Source organism: Apteryx rowi, unplaced genomic scaffold, assembly GCF_003343035.1.
Source record: "Apteryx rowi isolate R43461 unplaced genomic scaffold, aptRow1 scaffold_90, whole genome shotgun sequence".
Lineage (NCBI taxonomy): Eukaryota > Metazoa > Chordata > Aves > Apterygiformes > Apterygidae > Apteryx > Apteryx rowi.
In genome coordinates this window covers 417,362-445,180 of record NW_020451205.1, presented here as the reverse complement: position 1 = coordinate 445,180, position 27,819 = coordinate 417,362, and the positions used below count along the sequence as shown (strand labels likewise).

The 27,819-nt window shown below is 39.0% G+C and overlaps 1 protein-coding gene across 1 annotated transcript in view; it reads left to right on the top strand.

The window, feature by feature from the left end:
- The window catches only part of GABRG2 (gamma-aminobutyric acid type A receptor gamma2 subunit), a 72,288-nt gene that overhangs the window by 39,160 nt on the left and 5,309 nt on the right, over positions 1-27,819 (top strand). The window contains exon 7 of the mRNA XM_026091336.1: positions 27,195-27,347. Within this exon, the coding sequence (XP_025947121.1) occupies positions 27,195-27,347 (153 nt within the window). The remainder of the gene's footprint in view (positions 1-27,194; positions 27,348-27,819) is intronic.

Sequence of the window (27,819 nt, the reverse complement as noted above, 5' to 3'; positions counted from 1 at the left end):
GCATTAAGTTCAGTATTCCTCAACCAGTCCCATTTGCTGCCTATAATCACTCTCTTACATACACACATATTTTTAACAGTTTCTCCAACAGAAAAGACATAGGAAAAACGTTCCAAGCTCTCAGATTTATTTGCAACCTATGTGCAGCCTGCATGTGCCCATGAAGTGTTTGAATGCCCACATGGCCAAGGCGAGTCTCAGGGCTTTGGGCAGCTCATTTCCTGCTGTGGGTGATGGGGTTTAGGTGCAAACTAAATGATAGTCCCGCTGGCAACATTTCGGTGAGGATGTGAGCTTAGGTACAGTGGAGGAGATGATGGAAAGACTAAGGAGATTTTGGAAAGAGGAATTTATTTCCCAAATTTCTTCCCCCAAACCAAATTTAGATGACAAGGGAAACCAGAGCAACCAGAACACAAGAAGGGGGAATTAGAGCATATGAGATTTAATGGTTAGAGAGCAGCTGGAGCCTTGGGAGTTACAGCATTTAACCTGGAGCCCACTTTCCACACCTGCATTGATTGCACTTCAGATTGAACTCGTCATTCTGGCTACACACCTCCCAGGGGCCAATACAGCCAGCCCTTCGCAGGGCTCCCGCCCGGCTGGGCCACTGCAGGAAAGAACCAGAAAGTGTGCTGAAACGTGGTGGTTACGAACTCCAATACCTCACGTTCTGCCATGTCATAGCAGAAGGTGTGAGATCTGGGCTGAGCTATGGACAGAGAAGGGCAAGTATCGTTCGTGTATAAGGTTCATAAGAGCTGACAGACTTGCTGAAGTGACCACATTTATCTGCAGCTCTTCCTGTGCGTGCCCCGGCAGATGTTAGACAGCACAGCTGTAAGATGTAAAAGAGCACCAGATGTTGGAGCTGTGTCCCCGAGCGGGTAGAAAATCCTGGTAACAGCAGCAAAAAGCAGCTGAACTATTACAACCCCCCCCCCCCCCCCGTTTCTCTTATCTGAAATGAGTCTCCCTGAATTGTTACCTTGTTACTCTCCCTACCGAACTTAATTTTCTTTGAAAGTCACAGACAACCAAGCAACAAGACATGATTTAGCTAACGGAATCCAGTGTCCACAATAGCTGGGACTGTTAAGAAAAGGTACTAGCAACTCTCCAGTTGCAGATATATGAATATTTCATTAAAACGACTAGATAGTCTGTACAGTAACAACACAGAAATAACCAGGCATGCAGAACTACAGCCAGTATTCCCTCCCAGCCTTTTTTTTTTTTTTACAACCTATGCTATGTAAACAGCAGTGATTTAGTTCACATTATTTGGAATAAAATGCATAGTAGGGGATAATATTATCTGAGTTAAATAAAACAATCCAGTTGACCTCGTGTTCATATAAACTGAGATGGGTTTAAGATTTATTGTATCATTGAAGTAAGCCGACGGTCACTGCTCAAACACTGCTGATCTTGCTCATTTAGTAAGAAACTATCCTTTCTTCTGCGTGAACTTTTTGTTCACAGTACAAGGCCCCATCCCCACAATGGTACTGCAATTCTCCAATAAAAAGGGACGAGCTGGTGGAAAAGTATTTCCCTTGTCAAGGCTGGAGTGCCATCAGTGACTGAGTCTGGGGAATAAATATTCAACTTTTCCTGAAATTTGGATGGACAAAGTCATGTGTAGTCTTTACAAATCAAGCTGTTATTTATTTTATAAAATCCTACCTCAAACCTAATGCTGAAGAAGGCAGTTGTTTTACTAAGACATGTTCAGAATTCATGGTATATTTTATATATCTTTATTTAAGGATGTGTGATTTATTAGAAGTATGATCTACATGTTTGTACTACTGTTAAAATGGTTGGTAAGTGTGGCAGAGAGTGGACAGTTAACATAGAAAGAAAAAGAGTTGTATCATATCATAACCAGCAATAATAAAGAGAAGAAAAGCAAAAAGGACTGCTCCTGCACAGGACTTCATTTTACCTCCACATCTAATTCAAATGAATATCACTTATTTTTGCTTTAAAAACAACATTTTCTATCTTATTTCTTTTCTGACCTTTTAGATTCAGTGTGGATTAAAAATATGTGAGATGGGAAAATAGTTTGGCAAGTTGACCACTTGTGAATCATGTCAGCAAATGTTGCTGTTCTCCACTTTTTAGATGTCAAAATGAAAATACTATAGAGCTCAGGAAAAATCACATTATAGAATAAAAATGTGTCTCAATGTATGTTGTTTAGGAGGAACTTCAAAGAAGATTTTCTAGGGAACTCTCGACTCCGATTTGATGAGCAAGAAATTTAAGGTTAATTTTTCCATTTGTTACTGCAGTGCAACAAGCAATACAGCAATTTACATTTTGCAGTACATAATGCACAATTGGATGACACCAACCAGTGAGATGCTGCGCTTTGGGAACAGTCTAAAACAGGAAAATTCCAAAATTTGTAACTTGTTACATTAAATAGAGAGAGAGATTCTAGGAAGGAAATACTCAAATGCACAAATACAAAAGGATCAGTAGTTGTGTAGAAAAAAGTCTGGGAGCTGTAGTAGTCCACAAACGTATTACGATGGAAAACGAGATACCATTGCCAAAAATCCTACTTTTTCTGGGATAGGTTGCCCAGGTTGTTCTACGTAAAACTTGGAAGTAATATTAACCCTCCTACTCCATGAGAAACTGATGAGGAATAGTTGCTCCATTCTGCTGAATTAAAAAAATTGTTCACTTTTCAGTGTGACATTTTAATAAAAAGAGGGAAGTCCAGCAGAAAGCAATAAGTTAAAGTTTTAGAAAACATGGAACCTATAGAAATGTCTGGAAGGATGGAGCTTATTTGGAAGAAACAATTTGGTGATCAAAGGACAGCTGATGCTACGGTTCTTTATAGGGTTAGGAGAGAAATAATCAGCTGGTTTGCATCAAGCAAGATATAAGCAGGGAAAATAATCTAACACACCCTTTTTAAACCATAAGAATAATCAGCACTAGCACAGACTACTTAGGGAGATTGTAGAATACTTGAAATCAAAGGTTTTAAGAAATAAATTAAGTATCTGTGAGAGAGAGTCTAGAAATATAGTGATCATACCTTAGACCAGGAGGAAAGGACTAACTTATATCTTGAAAGTCTTTCCATCAATAAGTTTCTATGAATTTCATAATGTTACCTGACAAACTTTAGTCCTACTGCTTATTCAGTGTTTTTGAATGTACATCAATCCTGTTACTTGATATTGAACACTGTACTATGCAGAATAGTTTCTGAAAGTGTAATTACTTGGGACAGATGGAGCTTCTGTTATTCACAGTTCATTTCTGTGACTGGATAGTTCCTTTTCTAGCCTGGACATTATCTAGTCCTTATTCGCAGAGCCAATCCTGAATTTTTAATTAGGTATAGGCATTATAAAAATTATCGAGAAATAGCAGGTGAAGAAGTCGCACAGTATCCCCAAGACTGGTGAACCAATGCCTGCAAATTCCTTTTTTAGTTTCTTACTGTTCTGTGTTTTGCAGAGCTAATAGGAACTGTGCGGTAGAGGCTGTGTATTTCTCATAACTGATAAACAGTGTCAAATTGGTAATGAAATATTTATCTCGTTATGCATCTTTTAAGCCACATCAATAGACGTGTGGATAGTTTCTGCTTATCAGGAAAATGTGGTCCAGGCTATTATTTTGTGGAAGAAGACATATTTCCAGATTTTTATACTTTATCTTAATGTTCTTTGTAATGAAGCACACTGTTGGCAGGCAGGCAGCCCCCAGAGCTCTTGAAATGTCCCCAACAACCAGGAGTCTTTTCTCTATGTTTATTTAGTCAAATATGGTGTGACAGGTACACATAATATTTAAACATATCTCTGTTGGGAAATAGCCCTGGCATTAAAAATAGCCATAGGTGAGACACCACTGTGCCTGGAAACCCCTGGCAGGCCCATAAACAGATCTAGTTTTCAATATGGACTGCTCGTAGCATATGGTATTGGCAGGGAAGTCCCTGCGAGCATTGACAAACAGTCCCTGTCTGAAGGTTTTGATCTAGTGAATAGGTGCAAGATACTAATACCTGCATTTTGCATTTGGCAGCATTTAAACATTTGTGCTCACTTCGCAGAGGAGCAAATGATGACATAAGCTGTAAATCAGCTCCAGCCCGCTGTGTCTTAGACTGTCTTGTGCATCTTTATTGTTCTCCTGATGGCTTAGGAGGGTATTTGTCTCAATATTCTAGTTTTTTAAACAGTTATATTCATTATTACCTTAGACATACCAGCTAAAAGAATACTGTCTCTCTAGGACAGTGAAACATTTAAAGCAGCAAGCAGACACAATGGACTGAGAGGCTTTTTTTTCGTTTGGTGCTTCAATCCTCAGCTCCAAGCTAATATCCTTAATATCTTTAGGATATTCTTAAAACATCTTAATAGGTGTATCTTAAGATTCTATTCATAATACTAATATTCTTGTCATCTCTCAAGAAAGAGAACACCAGTGAAGATTTTTGTTTATAAATTCTTCATTTTTTCTCATTTAAACTCTTTGTTATTCTAATAATTTGGGACTATTCACATGAACCAGTGTTTAACATTACTGTACCTAATGCGTCATTATTTGAAAGAAACTGCAATGCAGAGCTCAGTTTTTTAACTTTCACACCGCACCCTTATGAAGGGTTACAGGTGATCTGTGAGCAGAAGGAGGACTTTTATTGTGGTCATGGTTTGCATCGCTTTGACAATGCAGTCGAGGAATAAAAGCAGTATAAGGTAACTAGTCCTGCATACGATTACTTATGAAGGATAACAAATGTAGATAACAAACATTTCTCAGATTAGTCAGTCATTTGTATTTGCCCAGCCATCCATCAAACCATAACAATTAATGAACTTGCTTGCTGAAGTTACAACTGTTGTAAAGTTTGCTCACTGAAAATAATTAGTCTAGTTCTCAGGATCGCGTCTTCAAAGAGAAAAGATGTAGTACGATCTCCTCCCCCCCATATCCGCTGTACACTCTACATTTCCTCATCCAAGTTGGTTAATTGTGTGGCAAATGAGTATTTATAGATGAATTCACATGACTGCATGAACGAGCTAATTCAGGGAGGCAGGCTTTTCCCTCCCCGCCTGCCACGCAGCCACCTGAGGCCTGGGCCCGCGCGCCGTTTCGGCGCTGCACCGTCGGAACAGCTCGATCCACTCGCCCTCGTGCCGTCCCTCGGAGAAGTGTCCTCGGAGTCGGGCACGGGCACGGAGGGCCTTCACGGCCCGGCCGGGACGAAAGTGTCCCCTCGCCCTGGCTCCTCGCCCGGCTGCCGCGGGCGCCAGCAGCCCTCCTGCAGAGACGGCAGGGTGCCGGCACAGCTGCCCCCGTCCCTGCCTCCAGCCAGAGCCCGCTCCGCCCAGACCCGGCCTGCGGGCGTTTCGGGAAGCACCAGGGGCCCACCCGAGTGACGGCAAAGCTACTGAAAATGCCCTGCTAGCTTGACAGGCTCCGTCTGGGAACGCGCAAATCGCATATCCAACAAGAAAGCCTGTGGATCCAAGTAATACATATAATTGGTTTTGCATTTATACAGTTTCAGGCTTATACGTTCCGGTTCACCTGCTACACGTACGGAGTTGAAAGGCTCCTTGATAATGATCCTTTCCCTTCTGGGGAGGGTTAAAGGCTTTCTTAAAGTTCCCGTGACAGCGGTTCAGCCGTCGGACCCTCCGTTCTTCCTAGACTCGGTCACGCCGCCCGAGTCGCCCCAGCAAGGTGCGACCACGAGGGTCGCGGGGGACGGGCTGCTGGGGCACGAAGCGCTCTCAGCGCCGCCTGCCCCCTTCAACAAAGGCTCGCGAGGGCCACGTTTGCCCTTCGGGAACTGGTCTTTCTGAAGATTTCACGTCTGACCGCGTGACTTGCGACAATTTAAACTGAGCTTTAGAAAGGGCAGGTAAGGATAAAAAAGATTAACGTACGAGAAACCAGAGAATAAGGGATAATGTGGCATCTGAAAAGCAATTCCACTGAACCTAATGCAAGGTAATTGCAAGAGCAGCGATGCTGAAGGCAAGATTGGTTTTGTAAAAATATAATTTTATGGATTTACAAAAACAATGACTTCAAGAAAAATGTTTGTCCATTTAGTTGCATGAAAAATGATTAGACGTTTTAGGAGATTTAAATTGTTTAAAAAGAAAGAAAAAACATATATTTTTAATGCTTTTGATTTCATGACAAAATTGGCAAATTAATAGACTGATCCTATCACTTAAAACATGTCCTGCAAATAAATTCTTAGACATCATACAAGCATTTGTGTTGCCTATAATGCCTTTGTGAAAATATTTTCATAAGTACTAATGACTCTTTGAGACACAAAGCATGTTAACATCCCAGCTCCCTTTTTAAAATTTCTGTTAGGTAATTTTTTTTTTTTTTAATCATATCCCAACCACTGATTGACTTTCACAAAAACTTTTGCAATATCACAAGAGAAAATCACTGTAATTCTATTGTTTGCGACCAGAGCTAGATCTAATTATAACGAATTGTGATGAGAAATCTTTAGTTCAAAAGGATTAGATAGAATGGCTAAGCAGTAAAAGAAAAATGGATATTCACAATTACTTTAGCAGTATATTAAAACACGTCCTAGAAGAGTTTTCTTCATAGTGAATAGGCATGCTGAAATTATTGATTTACAAAAATAAGTGTTTTATTGTGTCATTTAAATAACTGAACTTCAAGCAATAATAAATTACAGGTTTCCAGAGCACTTCAGCCTTTAAGCTGTAGCATCACAAAGCAAACTCTGTAACCTTTAAAACGATCAGCATAGCACCAATGTTTTATTTTCTTACTGATGGGTTTTTCTCTAAATCCTTTTTGCGTTCAAAAAATAGGTTTGTGGTAGAATGATTTTAAGATGATTTCTTTTACATTTTTTTCCCTCTTTTTTTCCCCTTTCCATCATCTTCCCTCTCTTTTGGGGACAAAAACAAATTCAGGAAGGATCTTTGAAGGTGATGACAACTTAATGATGATGGTGTGCATAGTGTAGGGATTGTTCATTTGAAATAATTTTGGATTTGCCTGGGGCATTTATATGTTCTAAATAATAAATGCATATGCCTCGGAGGTTGTTCTTGCACAGTTAAATCCCTTCAGTCTGTAAGTGAAATGTCTAGCTTCTGAACCGTATGTCATTACATAGCATTTCCAGTAGCCTACTTACCTAGGATGCTGTTTTGTTGCGGGGAGGTGTCACTGTATTTGAATAGATATAATTGAAAGGCTGATTGGATGTAAGACACGCAAGGCTCCATAACAAGGCTATCAGAGTCACAGAACGCTCATGGGAGCTAATAATACTCCAATCCACTCATATATCCAGTGTAAAAAGCAAATTGAACTAATTTAGCACCACCAAGTTTAAAGAGGCCTTACCAGTCAGCTTTGACTTTTAATTTTTCTATCAATGAGAAATAAGAAATAAAAAGAAATAGAAATAAAAAGAAAATAGACCAGGTTGTTAAATGAAAATGTGCACAGTATGTGCAGACTTCTAATACTCTATGCAATACTTATGATTATATATATGTGGTCTAATTCACTAATACAATCTTGTGACTTTGACAGCACATTCTCACAGAGGAACATAGTAGTAAAATTTTTAGCATAGTAGTAATATTTATATATTTGTCATTATGATCTTATGTTTAATAAATGTTAACCCTCCCTTTTTATTGTTAAACCAAATTCTTAATTGTAAATAGCGTGTTTTAACATTGCCTTTTTAAACAAGGCATAATTGTCCTCATTTTGATGTACATTATAGAAATTATAAATATGCCACTTATCTCAAAAAATGATACAGCCTGTTAAGTGAGTTCTTTGCTACTCTCAAGAAGACTGCATAATTAAGGCTAAAGAGCTGCAGGATAAAATTTATGTAATAATACTTTCTTCTTCTGTCATGCCCTACATAGGAGAATCTTAAAATATTTTTCAAGATTTAATGCATACAGTATCACAACACCCTTTGTGTGTCTCAATGCATGTAACTAGAAATCATCATAAAACTAGTCAGCAAATTGTTATCATTTTCTCATATATAGCCCTAAGAAATGAGAAAATGATCAGAAAACTTATGGGAATTGTGTTCTTGTTGGCTGTAGCTTATCATTTCTTCTTTTTTAACCTTGAGAATGTAAGTTTGAAGAGCAAGTAATCAGTTGCATTGCTGTGGTAACAACCAGTTATAGAAAGTTGCTTCTGTTCTCTGAGTGTATGGGTTAAAAAAAACAACTTTCATCCCTCACCCCGGCAAAAGAAAACTCCCTAAAACAAGCTCACACCCTGCCTTTTCCGAGGACAGATAGCAATAACTATTTCAGCTTACTTAACATCTCTCCTATTTATGCAAAATTTAAAAAAATACAGCCAATAAAATATACAGCCAATTATTTCCTGCTGTTATCCAGTGATATTTATTTAAAAACAAAATAAAACAACAACTCTGAATCCTTCAAAGTACCCTTGTAGTTCAACAAAATTTCATTTCTTATATTACCACAGCAAACTGCTTGACGGAAACAAAGCTATTAGGAATAATCAAAAAAGGTAAAAAATTGTAAAGGAAAAAGTTAATGTCTTATTGTACAAATACAGCAACAATAACCAGGGTAATTTATGAGATTATTCAGTAACTCCTGATATATTTGTTCTAGAGCTAAGGATTTTGGCACCATTTGTTGCTGTTTTGGGAAAAGCAAGATTACTGAATTTGAAGGAACCCAACTACTTTTATTTTGCCTATTTTCTTTTAATCATAACTGTAAAAGCCATTTGACTAGATTTAGCAATATTGCAGAAATAAGCCCTAGACTTTCAATACGGATATAGGAAACAAAGAATTCAACTGGGGGAATTTACTACTAGCAAATAGTGCAAATATTAAAAACTCATTACGGCTCTATAAGGCCAAGAAGAAAAGTAAGAGAGGAAAAGATCAACCCTCTGAACACTGCAGTGTGGAAACATGATGTTTCTCCCCACTTGTGAACTGGTTCCTGTTACGTGCCGAGAGCAAATCCTACCGCTCCCCCAGCGAGGAGGCACCGCGGAAACCTCTCATCCCACACAGGCGATGGCAATTAGTTCATATTAGAACAGAGTCTCCTAAGTCAGGCAAACATTATTTCAGGGCTTGGTAATGACTAAGCCTGCCAATGTTTAACTTCCTACCGGCTGGCTGGTCTCAGATAACCCAGCTGGCACACCGCGAGTTGTGGTAACCCCTGTTCTGCGCGGAGCAATGGATCGTTGTATACTTGCGGTAGCTACCGCAGCTCCTGGCAGTTACGTTCTGAAACTACCCAGTGCAAAAGCAACCGCAAGCACATATTTCCCTGCTGAGCTTGCCAGCTTCGGTGCCCAGCTCTTCTTCATTAGGCTTCAGAATTCACCATATCCTGTAGACATACCTCTACGCTGATGAATTGGGAGGAAAAAAATCTCCACCTACTCTCTCTCACTGGCCCACCGCACTCATTGTTATGTCCTTAAAAGTTTAAAAAAGATTTGTGTTTCCTGGTATGATAAGAGATTTTCTCTAGGGAAAATTTAAAATTAAAAATGAACAGTTCTGTGAGCAGAAGGAAGATTTCTCACAGATTTGCATCCATGATAGAATTCGCTAGTGTTTAAGGAATATATAAATGCCAATTTAAGCATTTTCTGCTGCTGAAGCATTTCTCATAGGTCCTCCCTAGACAGTTTCTCTGGAGTCTAACTAGAACCAAATTCATGCCTTCTTGGGCAGATGGAGTGGCTGACGCAGTGGAAAGCAGTAGGGAAGCATCATCTGACAGCCCCTCCGATCCCTCTACCTGTCTTCTTGACACCTTTGCAGCTTCTGTCTTACGCAGAGTGTGCTTATAACTGATCAATGTATTCAGAACTACAAACTAGGATGGCCTGAGAAGGTATTGATTACTCTCAGCAGAACAGGATAAAAAGCAATATGCTTCTCAAAGTTTTAACAAAATGTTAAACAGCACCAGTTTTGAGGCTTATAAAAAAGAGCCATTTAGTTTTTGTTTCACTGCTTACTAAATTTCCCAAGCCATGGTAATTCCAGCCTCCAGATGGGACTCAAGCTCCAAGATTCAAAATATCCCAATGAGAATTTTGGGAATTATACTGAAACCAGGAAACAACTCAAATCTTCTAAGAATTTTCAACCTAATATCTGTCAATTTAAGAATGGCAATTATTTTATGCACAGTTCAGATAAACACATTGGATTTGGAGTGCAGAATTAAAGAAATAATAATTTTCTCATTTCAATCACTGACAATCTGGATAGAGATTCTCCAGCAGACCTGAGACCAAAAATATTGCATAGCAAATGTTCACAAAGTGATCTTTGACTGTAGCTTAGGTTGATTTTCCCCATTTTCAGAGATGCCAAAGTTATTAAATTACAGAGCCTACACTTTTTAGGCTGGTTAAGTGAGGGTGCTTTATTACACCTGTACTAGCTAAACTCAAAGATAAATGCATGATACTTGTTAATATGACTATCTGAATGCAGTACCACAGTGACTACCCAAGCACATGATTTTAAATATTACACAAAAATAAATGGAAAGGAAAAAGTAGCCTTTTAGAAAAAGCAGTAAGGGCTCTTATTTTTAGTATTTTTAATAATAGAAAGCTGTAATTCTAATAATTCACTTATCTAGGGAATAGAAATTTGGGGGCACAAGCTCTCTTTTTTGTTCTAGATATAATTTCTATGATAGTGGAATTTCTATCCAAGATCAGGGTTGCTAGTTCATGGTAATACAACAAATAAATAAATTGTTTAATGTTGACAGTCGCTTAGAGAACTTTGTTTACACCTGTTTTCACATCTTCAAACATTGACTTTGCTTTGCTTAAAAAGGTATTCACATGGAGTAGTTAGGATCAAGAGATGGGGAGGAAACTACATCAATACTACATGTATTTTTCAATAACTACTGTCACTCATCTTCTTTTGAACTTATTCTACTACTAGAAAGAATAAAATGCTTAGGATTCATCTTGCTGGGAACCTTTGGGATGCAACTTGAGAACAACACTGCTGTCATTTTCACAGTTAAAATTGGAAGTTATCAACAAAACTTGGATTTCTCCTTGTCACTCCTCTGAAGTGCTTTAAATGCTCTCTTGGCTCTGGCTACTCCTTCTCTCCCACCCACCGTATGTGCCTCTGAGTGGCAAAGTGCTCGCAAGGGAAAGGTGCCAACAGACGCTGAACCTGAAGGGCGGCCGGCTGCTGGGCAGAGCTCATCGAAGGGAGAGCACTGCTCTCACCTGACGGGGATGTTGGTTTCTCGAAGGAAACCGGATGGCATTTCCACAGCCACATCCCTTCCAGGAAAGTCATGGGCTCCTTCACAACAAATTCTGTTATGTTGGGTGTAAGAAGTTATCACTTGCAATTTTATTGCTTCACCTGTTCAGTTTTAAGTGCTCTGCTCTTTTGTGGCATCTGATTTCGCCTGATTTAGAATCTATATCTACCAAGCTAGCAGGCAAGATTATGAATGACTACTGTATTATTTCTACATCTAACCCATCATCTCAATCCTTAAGTATTTTATGACAGCAGCCTCCACAGAAAGATAAATGCATAAACCCATTGGGTCACTATTTTGTGCATACTAACCTCTTCTGATGCCTAGTCACATTTGCAACCTTATCTCTCTCTACAGAGTAAAAAACACAGTAGCTGCTCTTCTAAAAAACAATCTAGGACACACTCCAGACATCTAGATACCAGGATTTTCATATTCCCATGGACATATGTGAAGTGTTTGGTATGGCCTACATGGTAAAGCTCTGTCTACGGCTTCCTCGCCATAATTTTCAAAAAATGTTAAAAGTGGAAAGCCTTAAAAAGACATAACCCATGGGATTCACAGTGCTGTATCTTCAGTTTTTAAAAAAGAGTAAGAGATTGCACTTTATGGCCTGAAAGCATACGATGTGATCATATTCACACTGTGATGTGGAATGGAGATTCCCAGGGAAACCTGTTTTGTAGTAGCTGTGAACGTTATCCTGGATGTGCCTATTTGAGAAATAAATGTAGTCCAGATCCTCAAAGGTCTTCTTAAAAAGGGTGAGTCATTTAAATACCCTACAGGATTTGGACCTGAATGATTACATACACCTGGAAGCTCTACCTTTATTCCTGCAAAGCTGGTTACGGAGTAACTAGAATTTGAAGTTGGCTTCTGTAGTCTCAGGAGAATTTTTTACATCCTAAACTTGATCCGTTTGACTTGAAATGGTGATACTAGTTATAAATTATTCATGTTTCATTGCTATCTCCTTTGAGACCTGATCTTTAAACTAAGCATCCTCTTCATCTCTGTTCTTTCCTTCAGGCCTGTTGCATACAGGCCTGTGGCTTCTCTCACTCTTGCTCTTGGTATTAACTATAATTTTAGAACATCATCTCATTGTTTGCCATTTTTCATGATTTCTCTCTCACTGACACCTTTTACTTCTGAACTCTACGTTTATTTACTATTTTACTATAACCTAATTCTTTCTGCTTCAGTGCCTTTATTCCTTCTTGTTCTTTGATTTAAAAAAACATTTTTTTCCTTCTAAGAGCTGAAGAGATTCTGGGTTTGACAGATGCTTTTTCTTTCCTCCAACAATTTTGCTTTCCACCTGATGTCAATAATATCCTCCTAAAAAGCTCAAGAGTTTAAAAATACACCCAAACACATTTGCCATCTCCTTTCTTAGCATATAAATAACTGTTCTCTTAAAGCTAGTTTCTTCCATTCAATTTCCTCACCAATCACACCTTAGACTATTTTGCAACACCTACTTTTGTCAGTGTATGTTTCCGCTGTTATGTGTTAGCTGTGATTGTGAACAAGATTAATTTGCACATTGCTGAAGGTTTGCACCTGGCTTCTGCAAGGCAGAACGCTCGAGAAAACAGAAACAATGGGGAATCTACCATCAGAGCAGATATTGTCCTCAGGCAAACTGATAGCTAGGGAATGAGGATGCTGCTGCTTGCCTCTTAAACATCAGGCCGCAGTAGCATTTTCTAGAGGAATGGCTTGAATTGGAAACAAGTGAATTTGTGATTTTCTTTTTTAATGGTCCTAAATAGGCATATACAATTCAGATGAAGGAAAAAATCTATTCCACACTATTCTGCATTTCAAAACGCATCTGCTTTGGATTTAAAAATTTTCACAAGGCTACAGTACCTTTAGAAGCATAATCCTGTACGTTCACTCTAAGGAGCAGTAAAATTGCTTAAAAGTTTTAACCTAATTATACTGTGGACACAATAGTTATAGTAGGCAAGGATTTAATTTGGAAGAGAAGATACCAAATATTGCATGTTTTGCGTGATGGCAGTACCATGTATTGGGAAGCGCAGCAACCCAGGCAAATACACGCAGAGCTGAGGTAGCTGTGCGGGTTACGGGCACAGCCGGGAAGTTTCCTTGTCCCCGACAGCCTAGGAAACCCAATGCCTCTGACAGGCAGCTGCTTCAGAGGGGCAACCAACACCAGCGCCCCGTCTCAGAAAAAAGAACCGTCCGTTTCACAGGGGAGTAACATAGCCCTAGGTATAAGCAGAAACAACCAACACCTGGCCTGTAAGCGGTAGTACCAATGCTGGGAACTCTGACAGCAGCTACGTTTGGCTACAGGGTCAGAACGGTGTCATACGGCACTGGCGGACGGGGCCAGGGCTCAGCCATTCCTGGTGCACCAATAGACCAGACTTTGGTTGCAAATGGATAGTGAGAGCAGGAGCACATCACTATTGTAATTCAGAAAGCACTGACAACTACTTAACACTTCACTAACAGCTAAAAATGGAATACAAACCTTCTCCCTGATCCTCTCCCCTTGCCTCCTGCACAGACACAGACATCTTCAAGATTCCTTCACTCAAACAGCAGCTCTTTGCGTGCGAACTAAACCTTCAGGTGCAAGGGCTAAAAACCACTGAATCCGCTGAATCAGCTGAAAAATGATTTGAGGTGCTGCAAGTATGGCCCCATAAACTGGTACTGGGACTGGACAAAGCCTTGAGCAGGGAGATTATTTCAGTTTCACAACAAAATCCTCATTCTGAATGCTGCAGGTATACTGCCATTTCCTCCTGCTTTTCTATCAGGATTTTTCTTCTCTCTTTATTCTTTCATGTTAGTGCAGTGGTGCTGAATGCTAAGAAGCCAGTGCTGAGGCTGACAATTTGCTGTTTTGGTAATCAAGCTTTATGTATCAAGCAAACTGAGTTAGCTACTTCTTGTTACTGCAGATGAATACTAACACAGGTACTGGAAACATAAAGATCAAGTACGAACATAGGCACTGGAATTCCTACACAGTGGTACCGAAAAGTCTTAATCAAGAAGTTGGTGTTAGAAGACAGTTTAACAAAGCGTGAACATCCTCTCTCCCTGCCTCCATATCTGAGAATATTAGACGTTGTTCAAACACAGAGCATGCACACGTTCCATGGAGCTTCAAGGGGAAGCAAAGAAGGGTTGGGAGAAGAAAAATCGCTTGCCAACAGCCCTACAGCTGTTCAGTGATAGGGCTGGGACTAGAACTGAGATATCTTGTCTGCTGCTCTAGCGTCCTAATCAATAATCCACACTGCTTCTTTGAGATATTTCTGGGCTATGTTGTTTTTCAGAAAGCCAGTTTATTTCTCAATGTGTAACTTTGTTGGGCTCTTGTTCTGGAAGTCATCTTCTTTTACTGAGCTGCCCTAGCTCTCTGAAGTCCCTGACATTTGGTAGCTGATCACACTGAGCTCTGAAGAAAGCTAGTTTTGATCTGTACTACTTTTGCTCCTTGATGTTTTGCCTTCCAGGATCTCATACCCGTGTGAGTTTTAGTCTTTTCTTGGTTACTCAGATTGGTTTCCTGGGGGCTTAAAACAAAATATTCACTGATGAAATCCTCTAAAATATTTAAAGGAAGCCGAAAATAAATGGAATTGAGGTCCTAAAAAAAAAAAGAGAAAAGAACAGTGCTGGAAGTGGAGCACCAGAGCATGCTGTATTCCTCCCAGCATCCCCCCGGCTCTTTGTTTACGGTGCTGCCTTTCTAGTGATGGCCCTGTGCATTCAGTGGAAGCGAGATGCTGGTGCTCTAACGGTACTTGCTTGCATAAATACTTCTGCTGAGAGGTTCAGGCAGTCTGAATCTGTAAAATCTGAAGCTTCCCTACAGAACTTTGCCTCCATGCATTCATGTTTTCTCTCTTCTGGAGAGAAAGTAGAAGAAAACATCAAGTTTTATTGCAGCCCTAGGTTATGTAATACTGCCTCTTGGCTCTGAAAATAACTGGAAACATAAAGATCAAAGATTAAATGCACTATACACTCAAATTCCTCTTCTCTCAGAATGAAAGGCTGTCAGAGGAATTTCAGAATGACCTTTGCCATGCAAATACAATTTAGAAAGATGTAAAAGCAAATCCAAGAAACAGTGTTGTATGAACAGCCGTAGTCCTGTGCAGCCACTTCAGCAACGAGAAAACGCACAAAGCTCATTAAACATAGTGCTAATTTCAGAGAGTTTGCTAACAAGTTTGCAAGTCCATTGTTATTTAGACCAGAAACATTAAATCACTTGTTTTTTAATACTGTGGAGTTCACCAAATGGGTCTACATCTAATTTCCAACCACTGCGGAAATGTTGGGAAGTCTGCAAAAGGGTATATAAACAGCATGTCGGTTTTCCAGTTCAGCAAGTACTGGCAGCAGATCTGTCACCCAGATTCATCTGTGGACCTCAGAGTCCAGCTGCCTGATGTCAGCTGAACTGAGACGGGCACCTGGAAGGGAATTAGCCCACCTCAGGTCTGAATTGCCCATTGAAAGTCATCTGTTTCTCTTAATTGACCATTTGCTTCTAACTTTGTTACTGCAGGTACTTAACGTTAGCAGTGGTTAACACAGGCCTCAAAGTGCTATCTTCTTTTATTCCATTCCCTTTTTTTTTTTTTTTTTTACATATTATACTAAACTATCACTGGAGTTCTCCATACTCTCTTTTCGTGCAGCTCCTTCCCACAGTTGCCTAGGAAGCCCATATATATAGATCCATGGTGCAATCTAAATTTTGTGATTTACCACCCCTGTAAAACCAAAATAACCACCATTTTGTGCTTTTTTTCCTTGATGCAAACTATTGAAAATTTCAACATGATAAAATTTAATGCTTTGACTATTTTTATTTCATGAAGTTTCATAACCCTGACAGTGTGGCTGATCTCGAGTACCAGGGATACGGCATAGTGCATATTCTTTGAAGTATAGTAACAAACCAGTTATCTCCAGTTCTCCCTGTATCTAAGAGCAGCCACAGTTGGATGCTGCCAGGAAATGGATATGCCATCTGGATACCTTGAAATGAATGAAATACAATGAAACAATATTTCTTGTTTACTCACACTGGTGATTTCACTATACCTCAAAACATTTAGGGTTAACATGATAATAAGTCAAATATTCAAAATAAATCAAGTCCTTGCTTTAAATACGCACAGAGCCCTTAGCCAGATCCACTATTGTTTTGAAGAGGACAGCCTTTATTTAGGTATTCAGGTAACAATCAGACATCTAAAATAGCCAAGGACACGGGGAGCCCGACTGAGTCAGGCACAGCAAGATTTGCAACAGAACAGCACCCCAGCTGGCTGTGCTGCTTTGAAATTCTGGCCCTCTACTCTTTCACATTACTTGAAATTTCTGTCATCCTCACATTTGCTTAACTATTTTCTCTGATATTATATTTATCACAGTAAGCCAAACATGTTATTTATTAAAAAAAAAGAAAAGCCCTAACTATTCCTAACTGCTCAGAGATGAGATGCAGGGCTTTCATCCTGGGTTGATGCTTCCCAGGGAGGAGGGGAACAGGAAGGGGAGCAGAAGGTTCTTTAATTTGCAGATTATTTACACACTGGAGCATAATGGTTCCCTCCCAGCAGTCGCAATCTATTACATCATGCTGCTGCCACAGCTGAACACTAATTGTGCACACTAAAAATCCTAAAAAGCCAGTGTAGTAGCTTAGCTGCTTAAAAAACAAAATGATAAGTTGTTTGTAATTATGCCCCCAACTAGAAAAATTTTAGATGAAAATATATAGGGGCGGTAAAGTTCACCTTTCCTTCAAACTTCACAGATGGAGCATTAGAAACATATGCACTCAGTTTCCCCCACAACCTCAACAAGTTTCCACATACTGATATTTTTCAGCAAAAAAGAATTCTTATGGTGGGTCTTGTCTCTGTGAATTTGCAGGGAAGGTGGGAGCAACAATAATAGATGTGAATTACTGCCTAGGGCCATTACATTCTTTCCTGCTATAATTAGAAACTAATGAGAACTGGAACACATTCTGTCAAGTGAGCGGAGAAGCAACACTGCGCGCGGAACGAGCGGCCAAGGACCAAACCAAGCCCAGAACTGTCGGCAGAAAGTCACGTCATACACAGAGACGTTTCAGTTGCTCAGAGAGCTGCAATGATTCACCGCGTTTTGCAGGAGCTTCATCAGCTGGGGTTGACATTTCACACAAACACAAACTGAAGCCAGCCCCCCTTCTCCCCGTTCCCGCAGGAAATCAAGGGCTTTGACGTCAGACACGTTCACACACAGACATACACGTGTTACTCTCTAAAAACAGAAGAAAAGAGGAAATCTCCTCCCTCCTCCGCCCCCTCTCTGCTGCTGTACGATGTAGTTAGGATTCATCCTTTGGAATGTAAATTGAAAACCCAGCTTGCAGCTATCTGAATCCCGGAGATAATCTTATATAAATGGACTACAGCACAAGCTTCATCAAAGTCTTAATGTTGTTTTACCTCATTACGTAATCAAGCTATAATCGTGGCTTAGAAATGGATATTTCGAGTGGGGCTGGAACGCCTTGGCCCGGATGCGCCGCTGTCACGGGGGCGACCACCAGCTGCCTCGTCCCCTGCGTAACACCCCAGCGCAGCGAGCACGCAGCAGGCACGGCCGCCCGCTGCTCCCAGCCGGCTGTAAGCCAGCGGCTACGGCGCCCTGGCAGACCCTTTCCTTCTTCTCCCCAAAAGCTAAATATTCAGTGTATTTTATTTAACCTCCTAACTCCCTGTGATACAATACTGGTATTTGGTTGCTAAACTCAAAGGGAAAGAGAATGCTGGGCATTTCTGAAAAGGAAGAGAGCTTGTTTGGTTTTTTTAATTGGCTAGTCATTATGCAGTTGAAAAATGGATGAAAGAACAAAAAATCGTGAAGGATGGAAACAAAGCAAGGGGCACTTGGCAAAGGGATGTGGGGGGCAGTGCTGCGATTCTGCCTTTTCTCCGGAGTCTTTCCATTTCTCACTGTAGACATCAATAAATCAGATCAAATTTCTGTCCTACCTTTACGAAAATTCACTCATGTGCCAAAATGATCAAATATTTTGGCTAAAAATGATTTTACTGTGATACATGTAAAAACACATTGCTTTGGAGGAGCTAGTATTTACATCTCCTTATGTGATAAATGTCAAATTTTAGAAGTAGTGTTTCGATAGTGCTGAACTACACAGGGCTAAGCACTTTCTAATACCTGTTCAGAGAAAAAAAATCAAAAATAGATCATTTCAGACTTTATACAATAAAGTCATTTGAATATATTAAATCTGAATCCTAATAGAAAACTGCGTGTTTAGAAAGGAGTATTTTGTTTTCCTTATACCACGACAACAGTGCAAGACATCTCACTGAACAGCATTTTCAGGTGTAGCCGGTACCCCTACCACAACAGTAAATGCCAGCACTACTCCAAATACAGGTCCTGTCAAGGACCAACTTTGTCATTCTTCCTGATTTGAGTGGCCTTCCTAATCGCAGCATGAATGTGGTCTTCTCTTGTCTTTCTTTAACTAAGATTCATTCAGAGTGAAAGTTTAGTTAGTTTAGGATACTAACTGACAACTAATTTACAACTATAGCTGCTAAGTTAAAGAACTTATTTATAGAAACCCTATGTTACTATTTTGATAGAATTTTCATGTATCATGACTAAAAATATGAAAACACATCTTTTCCATTAAACTACTATTTATTAGTTCATTCTTACAAAACATAGTGTGAACTGGGTTCTCTGCATAACAGAAAATGAAACCGTTGGCTACGTTAACAGAAAAGAAGAGAGAGAACAAGGATGTATCTATTAGTTATAAATTTATGAGGAAAAGAAGATGAATTCTGCTGCCACTGTTGTTCTCATTAAAAATTTAGGTAGCTTATACTCATTATGTGTAGTGCAAAGGTGATAATACTTGGGTAATATTTCTATCATACAGGAGTTGGATTTATTCTCACAAGTGCTCCTATGATATTATGGCCATAGAAGTCAGCTATGGCATTTGAGTGTTTGTATAAATCAATATGGGGAATAATCCTAGAAAACAAAGACTCTCCTGTGGAGTTATTTTTTTTATTTCCTGTTTCCCTATGTACAGTCCATCCAGACAGATGAACTGAATAGGGTTTTCCACATAGAACAGGTCATTTTTTATGTATTTGTTTATATCAGTTAATTTGGAGAAAAGGTTCCATTTCTAGCTATATTTTCATATGGTTCTCCAAGCAAACCTTTTAAAAGTTCCTGACTGTTTGCTCTTTTCTGGTTTTCTGTTTAAAATTAGGAGAGAAAAAACCTGTTGGCAATGTGGACAGCTGGTGTGTGTCTGGGTCTGCAATGCACCATGTGGCTGCTATTGGCTGCGCTACCAAAATTGTGCCTACTAGTTACCATACAAGCAGTGACCTGCATTAATCCCTGTTGCTAGTCATTTGATCAGTCCTTAAAGAACAAGTGATAGCCTGTATGAGAAGCTTGGGGACAACCTGGCTCACACATGACTGTTTTCCTCTTTTCTTTTGTGGCAGTTCCCAGCTCTGCCATTCTGACATCTTCCACAAAAGCACTTCATAGAGGAAAAGTACAAATTATAAAAAGACATGATAAAGATACTTTGTAGCATCTTCTTGCCAGTTATTAATTCATCACCAATATGCTCCTATAGTATTTTCTCCACAGATTTTTACATTTCAGGCATAAAAAGTGAGAAATTATGAGTATTAGCAGAATTATTAAAACACACACGGATGTTCTTACTATTAAAGGATAGCAGAATACTCAAGGTAACCAAATACCCAAGGAAAATCTCGTTCAGACCCTGAGATAGGACACTGCCAGTTATGCTGGGAGAAGAGCCCATACGCTTCCGGCAGCACGAGGCAAGGAGCTACCACGTTTCGGCACACAGAGAACTTCTGGGGGATTTAGATAGCAGCCGGTCTAACAGAGCAAGGGAGTCTGAGGAGAACCAAACCACCTACATTACAAACCTCTACTGTGTGAGCATCCGCCTGCTTTTGTGAAGGGCATCTGCCCTTCACAGGGGCGGGTAGCTTGCTAAGAAACAGAAATAGCATAGGACTAGTCAGGACACAGTCGTCTCATAAACTCTAATAAGCCTCCTTTCTCTAAGGACACATTAGTTGTTTTCAGAAGCTTGTAACTTTGCCACATCTGGGCATATTTTCACAAAAATGCCAACATGTAAATAGGCGAGCCCTCCACCTAATTTCACTTCTCTGTTCCAAACTCCATCTAGTTAACAGAAATGAAACGATGAATTTTATCCACTTCAAAACTCTGACAATGAACTGCAATGACACATATGAATAAAATCAACTTGGCCAGGTGATCAACATGTAATTCTTAAAGTTCTTCCAGAGTTATTTTAATATTTTAAATATAGCAGTGTTTAAGCAATGGAAAAGAGATTCTTATAATAGTATGTGTGAGACAATCTCAGCTATAGGTGTTGCTACCTGAACTATAATTAAGGCGCCAATTTCCTGTGATGTTAGAAAGCTGTTCTTTTCTCTAGCATTTGTACTAGCTTCCAAATCACTTCTGAGTACAGATTAGAGGCTTGTTTCCCCAGTACCTCACACTTTGCATAGTCACTTAAACATGCATAAAAAGAGTACTAATGGGTATAATTTCCCATTCGCTTCGCACAGGTATAAATGATTCCACAACCAGGAAGCAATGAAGAATCGCACCCACTGTGCAGATTAAATCAGTTAAGTGCAGTGTACATCCCCCTGGCTATACTTCCTGGCACTACTAATTCCTTCTATCAAACCTTTGGGACTTAGGCCAGGACATAGACACAGATGGTTCCTCAAATCAGGAATTCCCTTCCCTTAAGGTCTAACAGAGACTGAATCCTGGTATTCAAACACACAGCTTAGTATATGATCCAGGTATGTGGTAGGAAGCACTTCCCAAGATCCAAAGTTAGTACAGGCTTCTTTGATGCTGTGTAAATTAGGATGGCACAGCATCCTAATTTTAGAATGGCACAGCATCAGTTTGAAATAAACTCTTTCGTAATGGCTTACTAGGGTCATGATCACTGGATATGGACAGTGTGCATCTCCTTTTCAAAGGTATCTCCTACTCTACAAGAAGTGATTTAAGGCCCATGCACTTTTCCATGTGTAGCAGGCGTTATTGCCACCAAGAGAAATCTTCAACTTCCCATTCAGAGTAGCAGTATTAAGAGGCTGTTTCTCAAGTCAGAATCTTGCCCTGTGTCTCCTGATCTTCAGGACATAATTGGTGGGAATATGCATCTAGTAGAAACCATGATGTGAGTATTTATATAAGAGGGCAAGCATAATCTGGTTAGCATTTTCCCAAGGGACTGCATTCCAAATACACCGCACTGAAGAAACTGATTAACTGATCATCATATCTTCAGGTAAAGGAGACTATATCTATCTATATATACCTACAGAGATGAATAAAGATGAATAGAATATATACTCTACATATGAAATCTAAATGTATTATTAAGGAATAGTTATTTTGCCTTTCATCTAATAAGATTACTTTTTCCAGGGAAATTTTGTTTTTCTTTGAAAATAACTTGAACTGATTTGATCTTTTTCATATTTGCATGAAGAACAAGCATTCTCAATGTAAATAAAATTTGGAAATTATTGAGGTATTGTTTTATACACTTATATAGTAACTATACATACCACAGAATGGGCAGGGCAGGGCATGGAAGTAAGATCTCTGGTGAAAGGCCAAATAATCTAAGATCTTCTAAACAGGATGCCTAATGTTAAATACTTAAGTATGTTGTCTTACTCACAGAGATACTGCCAGATCACATTATCATTCATTTCTAGAAAAATCCAAACATATGTTAGCCCCTAAACAGCAATCTGGCAATGTTAAGGAGCCTCCTTGCTACGTTAGACAATACTGGTAAACGAGAGCCAGAGATCAGGGAAGGGGGACAAAGTGATAATGAAAAGATTAGCAATTCACCAAGTGAGAGCTAGTGACTGACACTGTGGTGAAGATCATTTGGTCATTTTTGACTAAAGCAATGTCTTAGTTTGACAGCTTCATACAGGCATCACACCAGTAGAGCAAATTGCCTCAGGCACAGAGATAATCTGAAAGTAATAGAGTGTATTTAAGCTGGTCCCAGTTGAAGAGCAGAGAGGTCCATGAATAAAGTCAGAGAAAAAAAATGTAGATAAACACAGCTGGGGAAAGATTCTCTTACAGAGGTAATGGATTTCACTCATGAAAAGTGGGATTAAAACAAAGTACTGTCTAGTTCATGCTCTCTAGTGCGCTTAATGTATTTTATGTTTTGGATGCATATTTTATGGCAACCAGTATTAGGTCCTGAATTGCATATCTTAGGTCTTGCATTAACTGGTATACTTCTATAGTATTATGTGTTTAATTATTTCCAGAGTGGTTTCCCTACTCAAAATCCCATACATTTAAAAGGCCCGTAGTTATACCACCCCAACATCACTTACAGAAACTAGGGAACACCCAGCAACCTTTCCCTAGAGTATTCTACCACTTCAGTCCTGTTTTTTCATTTGCTGTATTTAAGATTGCTTATATCACTTCAAGGCTGGAGGAGATATTCAGTACTTTACAGAATTACTGACCTGCCTTATTATACCATTTCCTATCTTATGCTTGTTATTCTTACCTTACCTTGAGAAATCATCTTATCTTAATTTGAGAAAATCATCAGTAGACCCCACTTCCCAAACTCCCAAGGAAACAGATAAACAAAAAACCTCACTGTGGAATTAATATTATTCCTTTCTTCAGTAAGATTCTCTGAAATAGTGGAATTCGCAACACAACAGAGTGTTTGTAGTACCAATAGACCTTTGGATCTGAAGGCAACATTTAATTCAGAAGAATTTACGTATCCTCAAATAATTCCTCAGACTGGTCAGCGCCACGCTGCCTGACAAGTTATGTTGGACATTTAAGTTTTGACTTCCTCTGATTTAACTTCTGCATTAGTAGAAACCTTAAAGTCCATTAGAGTTTACCTGATTTCTTTTCATTTCCTTAAGAGTTCAGTCAAGTGTTGACTGCCATGAGAAGTAAGGTCTGGCAGGATACTTCTGTGGGTTTTGTCTATAAACATCAGGAGTTGATATAAAGTGTTTCCTGTGGAAATCTCTGGAGTATTTGGGTTTTTTTAAGCATATATCCATTAGGAAAGAAAGAATAATTATTGTATTAAAAACAGAATGGTATATCGCTATGAATGCAATGACAATAGCAAAACCCATCATCTCAACCAGGTCATTCCAACAGCATGGGCTAATTCTCTCTGAAAAGTCGAAGTATGGTTTGGGCATCTGATTCATGTGCAGTTCAGAAGATTACTGAGGAATATATATTTCTTATGTAGTCCATGGAGAAAGATGCATCTCTTGGGGTGCTGGACAGACAGCTATGTGAAATAATTTAACTTTATTAATAGAAAAGACACAGATATCCTTCTTTGTGTCTACATGTCATCAAGAGTCCTCAGTATACAGAGAAAGGAATTCTTATTCAGGACCTTTTATACTATGTAGGTTACTGTAGAGAAGCTCTAATTTTCCATCCTCCACAATTTGTAAGGTTGGAAAACATTATTTACATTTTACAAATAGTAATTATATTACTTTTATGTAATGGTGACCGTGTTACTTTCACCCAAAGGTAAAGTCTTGAAGTCAAAAGGAAAATTTCCATTAATAACTAGCAATTTGAGATTTGAACTGAACCTAGGTGTTATTTTTAGTTCACTGTCCTGTTGCGGCCATCCCTTGAACCTCCCAGAGCAATAACAGTCCTGATGCATCTGCAGTTATAGAAATATTCTTTCAGATTGCCCTCGAGGGTGAACTTCAACTGCTGTTGGCTCAGCTCTGCTGAAATGGGGTCTTATGGTTTTTTTCTCCCAGAAGATTGGTACAGGTGGCTGAGAACTATGCTGCTTCAACTGCAATCTCACAACTTCAAAAACTAAATAAGTTCCTTGGAAAGGCCTTGCATACAGGAAGGAGCAATGACATTTGTGAGAGGTGAACAAAATCTAGAACAATTACATCACTTTTAAATTTTCTGGAACATGTTGGCAGAGACATGCTATTTCTAAATACTTACAGTTAAGATGGCCAGCACCAAAAAAAACCCAGAGGGAATTGTGTTCAATGAGATATAAAACACTTCCACCTGGAGTGTCTCCAGGATGTGTAAGCAAATACCCTGTCACAGGGCACAGGTGTCTCTCTATGGAAATGCACTGGCCACTGAAGTGCATCATTGGCATGACAGTGACAATTCCAGGTAATGTTTCATCACTCCTGAATGGATCAAGGACTGACCAAGTTTGTTAACATTTTAAAAGCTCTTATGTATTACATTTTGAAAAAAATGTATTTTTATTTTAAAATAAAGCATAAAATATTTTTAAAATGTTACTGTAATAGCTTACTATATAAAAACACTACTTACATTAAGGGGAAAATCCAAAGACATCTCCATGGTTTTCTAGAGAAAACTTGATAAAAACAGTGTTTGTGAAGAAGGTCTACAAAATGGAAAGACCATTTGAGGCTACTGTACATATATATATATATATTCACCTGTTATTCACACCCCCATTTGGCTTGGGTCACGTACATTGTTATTGAAGGAGTCTCTGCATGAGGTCTTCACAATATGTCCTGGTCTAGGTTAGCTGGATTTATCTGTTCATTTTCTCAGCACAGATACTGTTTTGTACTTGGCTCTAATATCTATAAGCAACAGTGCTGGCTTGTGTACTAGATCCTGATATTTTCTGTTCTTTTGAATAAAAGATTCTAGAAGATGAGAGTGCTAAGAACTACCAAAAATGTTGGCCAGAAAGACTAGTCCCAGTGCAGGACCAAAAATGTGGACTAAAAACACTAAAAAAGTAGTTACCTAGGATCTGATATATCAGCTCAGCTATTCCAGAAGACAGTCTATAGCAGTTCCATCAGCTTCAGAAAAAGAAGCAAGAGCAGAAAGCAAACACAGAAGAATTTTTATTTCAGTCCTGAACTAATCTTTTGTACCTTTTCATATTCTCATATATGTTTTGATTTATATTTCACCTCTTTCTTCTGGCAATTTGTTGTCTCATTAAAGAAATAGAATAACTCTGAGCATGAAAAAGGCTTTCTCCTAGAGACTGTTTGCTTTGATGTAATGCATAGCTACTGCTTAAAGTAATTTCTACCACAATATAGCAGAAACAAAGCCAATGTTGAAATACCAAGACTATTAATAGTATACATCAAGGTGAATCAAAAAAGGAATTAATTCCCAAAATTGACAAAATAATTACTTTCCAGAAAGTTAATACATGATCCACAGAGATGAAGACTAATTCATACTGTAATGTTACAGGTTCAATTTTATGGTATTCCTAATCAATATTTTTGTGTATATATAGGACACGCATATAATGCAAACACATCTGTAAATTAAGGGAAGAATCAGACTGTAGTTATTAAAATAGGTTGCTCACATTCAGTAATATCTACTTTACAGACTGCACATATATCATTTGTTTTAAGTGTTCGGTTTAATAACAATATAATTAAATTACAAACAAGTTAATGCATGGGATATAGACATTCGGATTGAAAAAAACAGAATAGCAAAAAAAAAAGCACCAACTGAAAAATGGTGTCCAAAGTTGTTTTTTGTGGCCAGGTTCAAAGGGATTATTCTGGGAAAACTAAGATTTTAACTATATCCGAAAACATAGAATTCTATGTTAAGTAAAGGTACTGATCTAAGCAAAACACACATTAGCCACAGAGTCTCTTTGTCCTCTCCAAGAAAGTATCTAGATTTGCAAATTCTCTTCTGTCTCAGTTCAAGACTGCTCTGGACTGCATTGCACAGAATTGGAATGAAGTCTTCTGTAGCCTGGAGTTCTGTAGTCCTTTGTGAATCAGGATTTCCTAGGATAGCTATAACTTGAAGTAAAGATGAGATTTCTTTTTGTTCAGGAAAAAAAAATGAACCTTTGCTCTACTCCTGAACACAGCTAGAATTACTTAATAGTTTGACAGGAAAAAAGAATTTGGAAATAGAATCACAGAAGTGTTGAATGGGAATGAGGTGGAATACACTCCAGAGTAACATACAGCCTGGTCCCTGGGCACTTTCTTGGAAAATGTGGGTTCAAATTCTCTTAGAGGAGACATTAAAACAGAAGATCTGTAGACAAATCAAAAATTAATTACCGACACAGCCCTGCCCTGAAGAATAGTTGAGGACATGAATAATTGAGAAAGTACAACTGAAAGCATGCATTATTTGCGAGCAGCAGCAGAGGCAGCATGGGGAAAGGAGGTTTGCTGGACCACCACCAGGCACTCAGTTGCCATAGTAGGACTATACTAGGCATTTGCAAGTTATGAGGAATGACTTGGTAAGAAAGCAGCCTGCTGTGCTATGCAGGAGAAGTTACCCTTGAAACTGGAGTTCAAATCATCTAAATGAACCTGCAAGAGTGTTTACTTCCGCAGTGTGGAAAACCCACCAGTTCTTGAGCTATACCAGCTCTGAAGAAGGGATATGCATATATTTGCCTTCAGTACATCTGGTGAAAAAGTCTAATATACACAACTCAAAAACAGAATGTACCCTAGCTAACATCCAGAAAGTCTACAGGGGTTTTAACACAGTATTCTGTCTCTGTGTGTTTTTATTTTACAGGAGACTATGTAGTCATGTCTGTCTACTTTAACCTGAGCAGGAGAATGGGTTATTTCACTATTCAGACTTACATTCCCTGCACACTTATTGTTGTGTTGTCCTGGGTCTCTTTCTGGATTAACAAGGACGCCGTTCCAGCTAGAACATCATTGGGTGAGTTGTTGCATCTCCCTGCTTTTATTCAAGCATCATGATGGAATTGACACCTCTGCAGATCACCAGTTTGTAAATGTGAGACATTAATTTCACATGAGTTCTTCTTATCACTTAGACTGATGTATTCGTTTCCAAGGTCTAAACATAATCTAAACAATATTTGCATCTCTTCCTTTTTACTGTGTTGAATCCTAACTCTGTATATTGTAGATTGGCTGCAATAAAAATTAGTTTCTTTGCTACAAGGAGTACTTTTTCCAGAAATCAAAAAGATGAGGCACATTTCTGGATTTAGGGGCAGGGACATCTTGGTTTTATTCGCTCTATTTCCACATCATGGTGACCAGCAATACAAATGAAATCAATACCAAGAAGGATTCAATCTGTGTCTGTCTGTGTGACACAGCAGTAGAAAGGGGACAGTATAGTACCCTGACTTCTACTTTAGGGACCGTAGGTCAAATGTAGC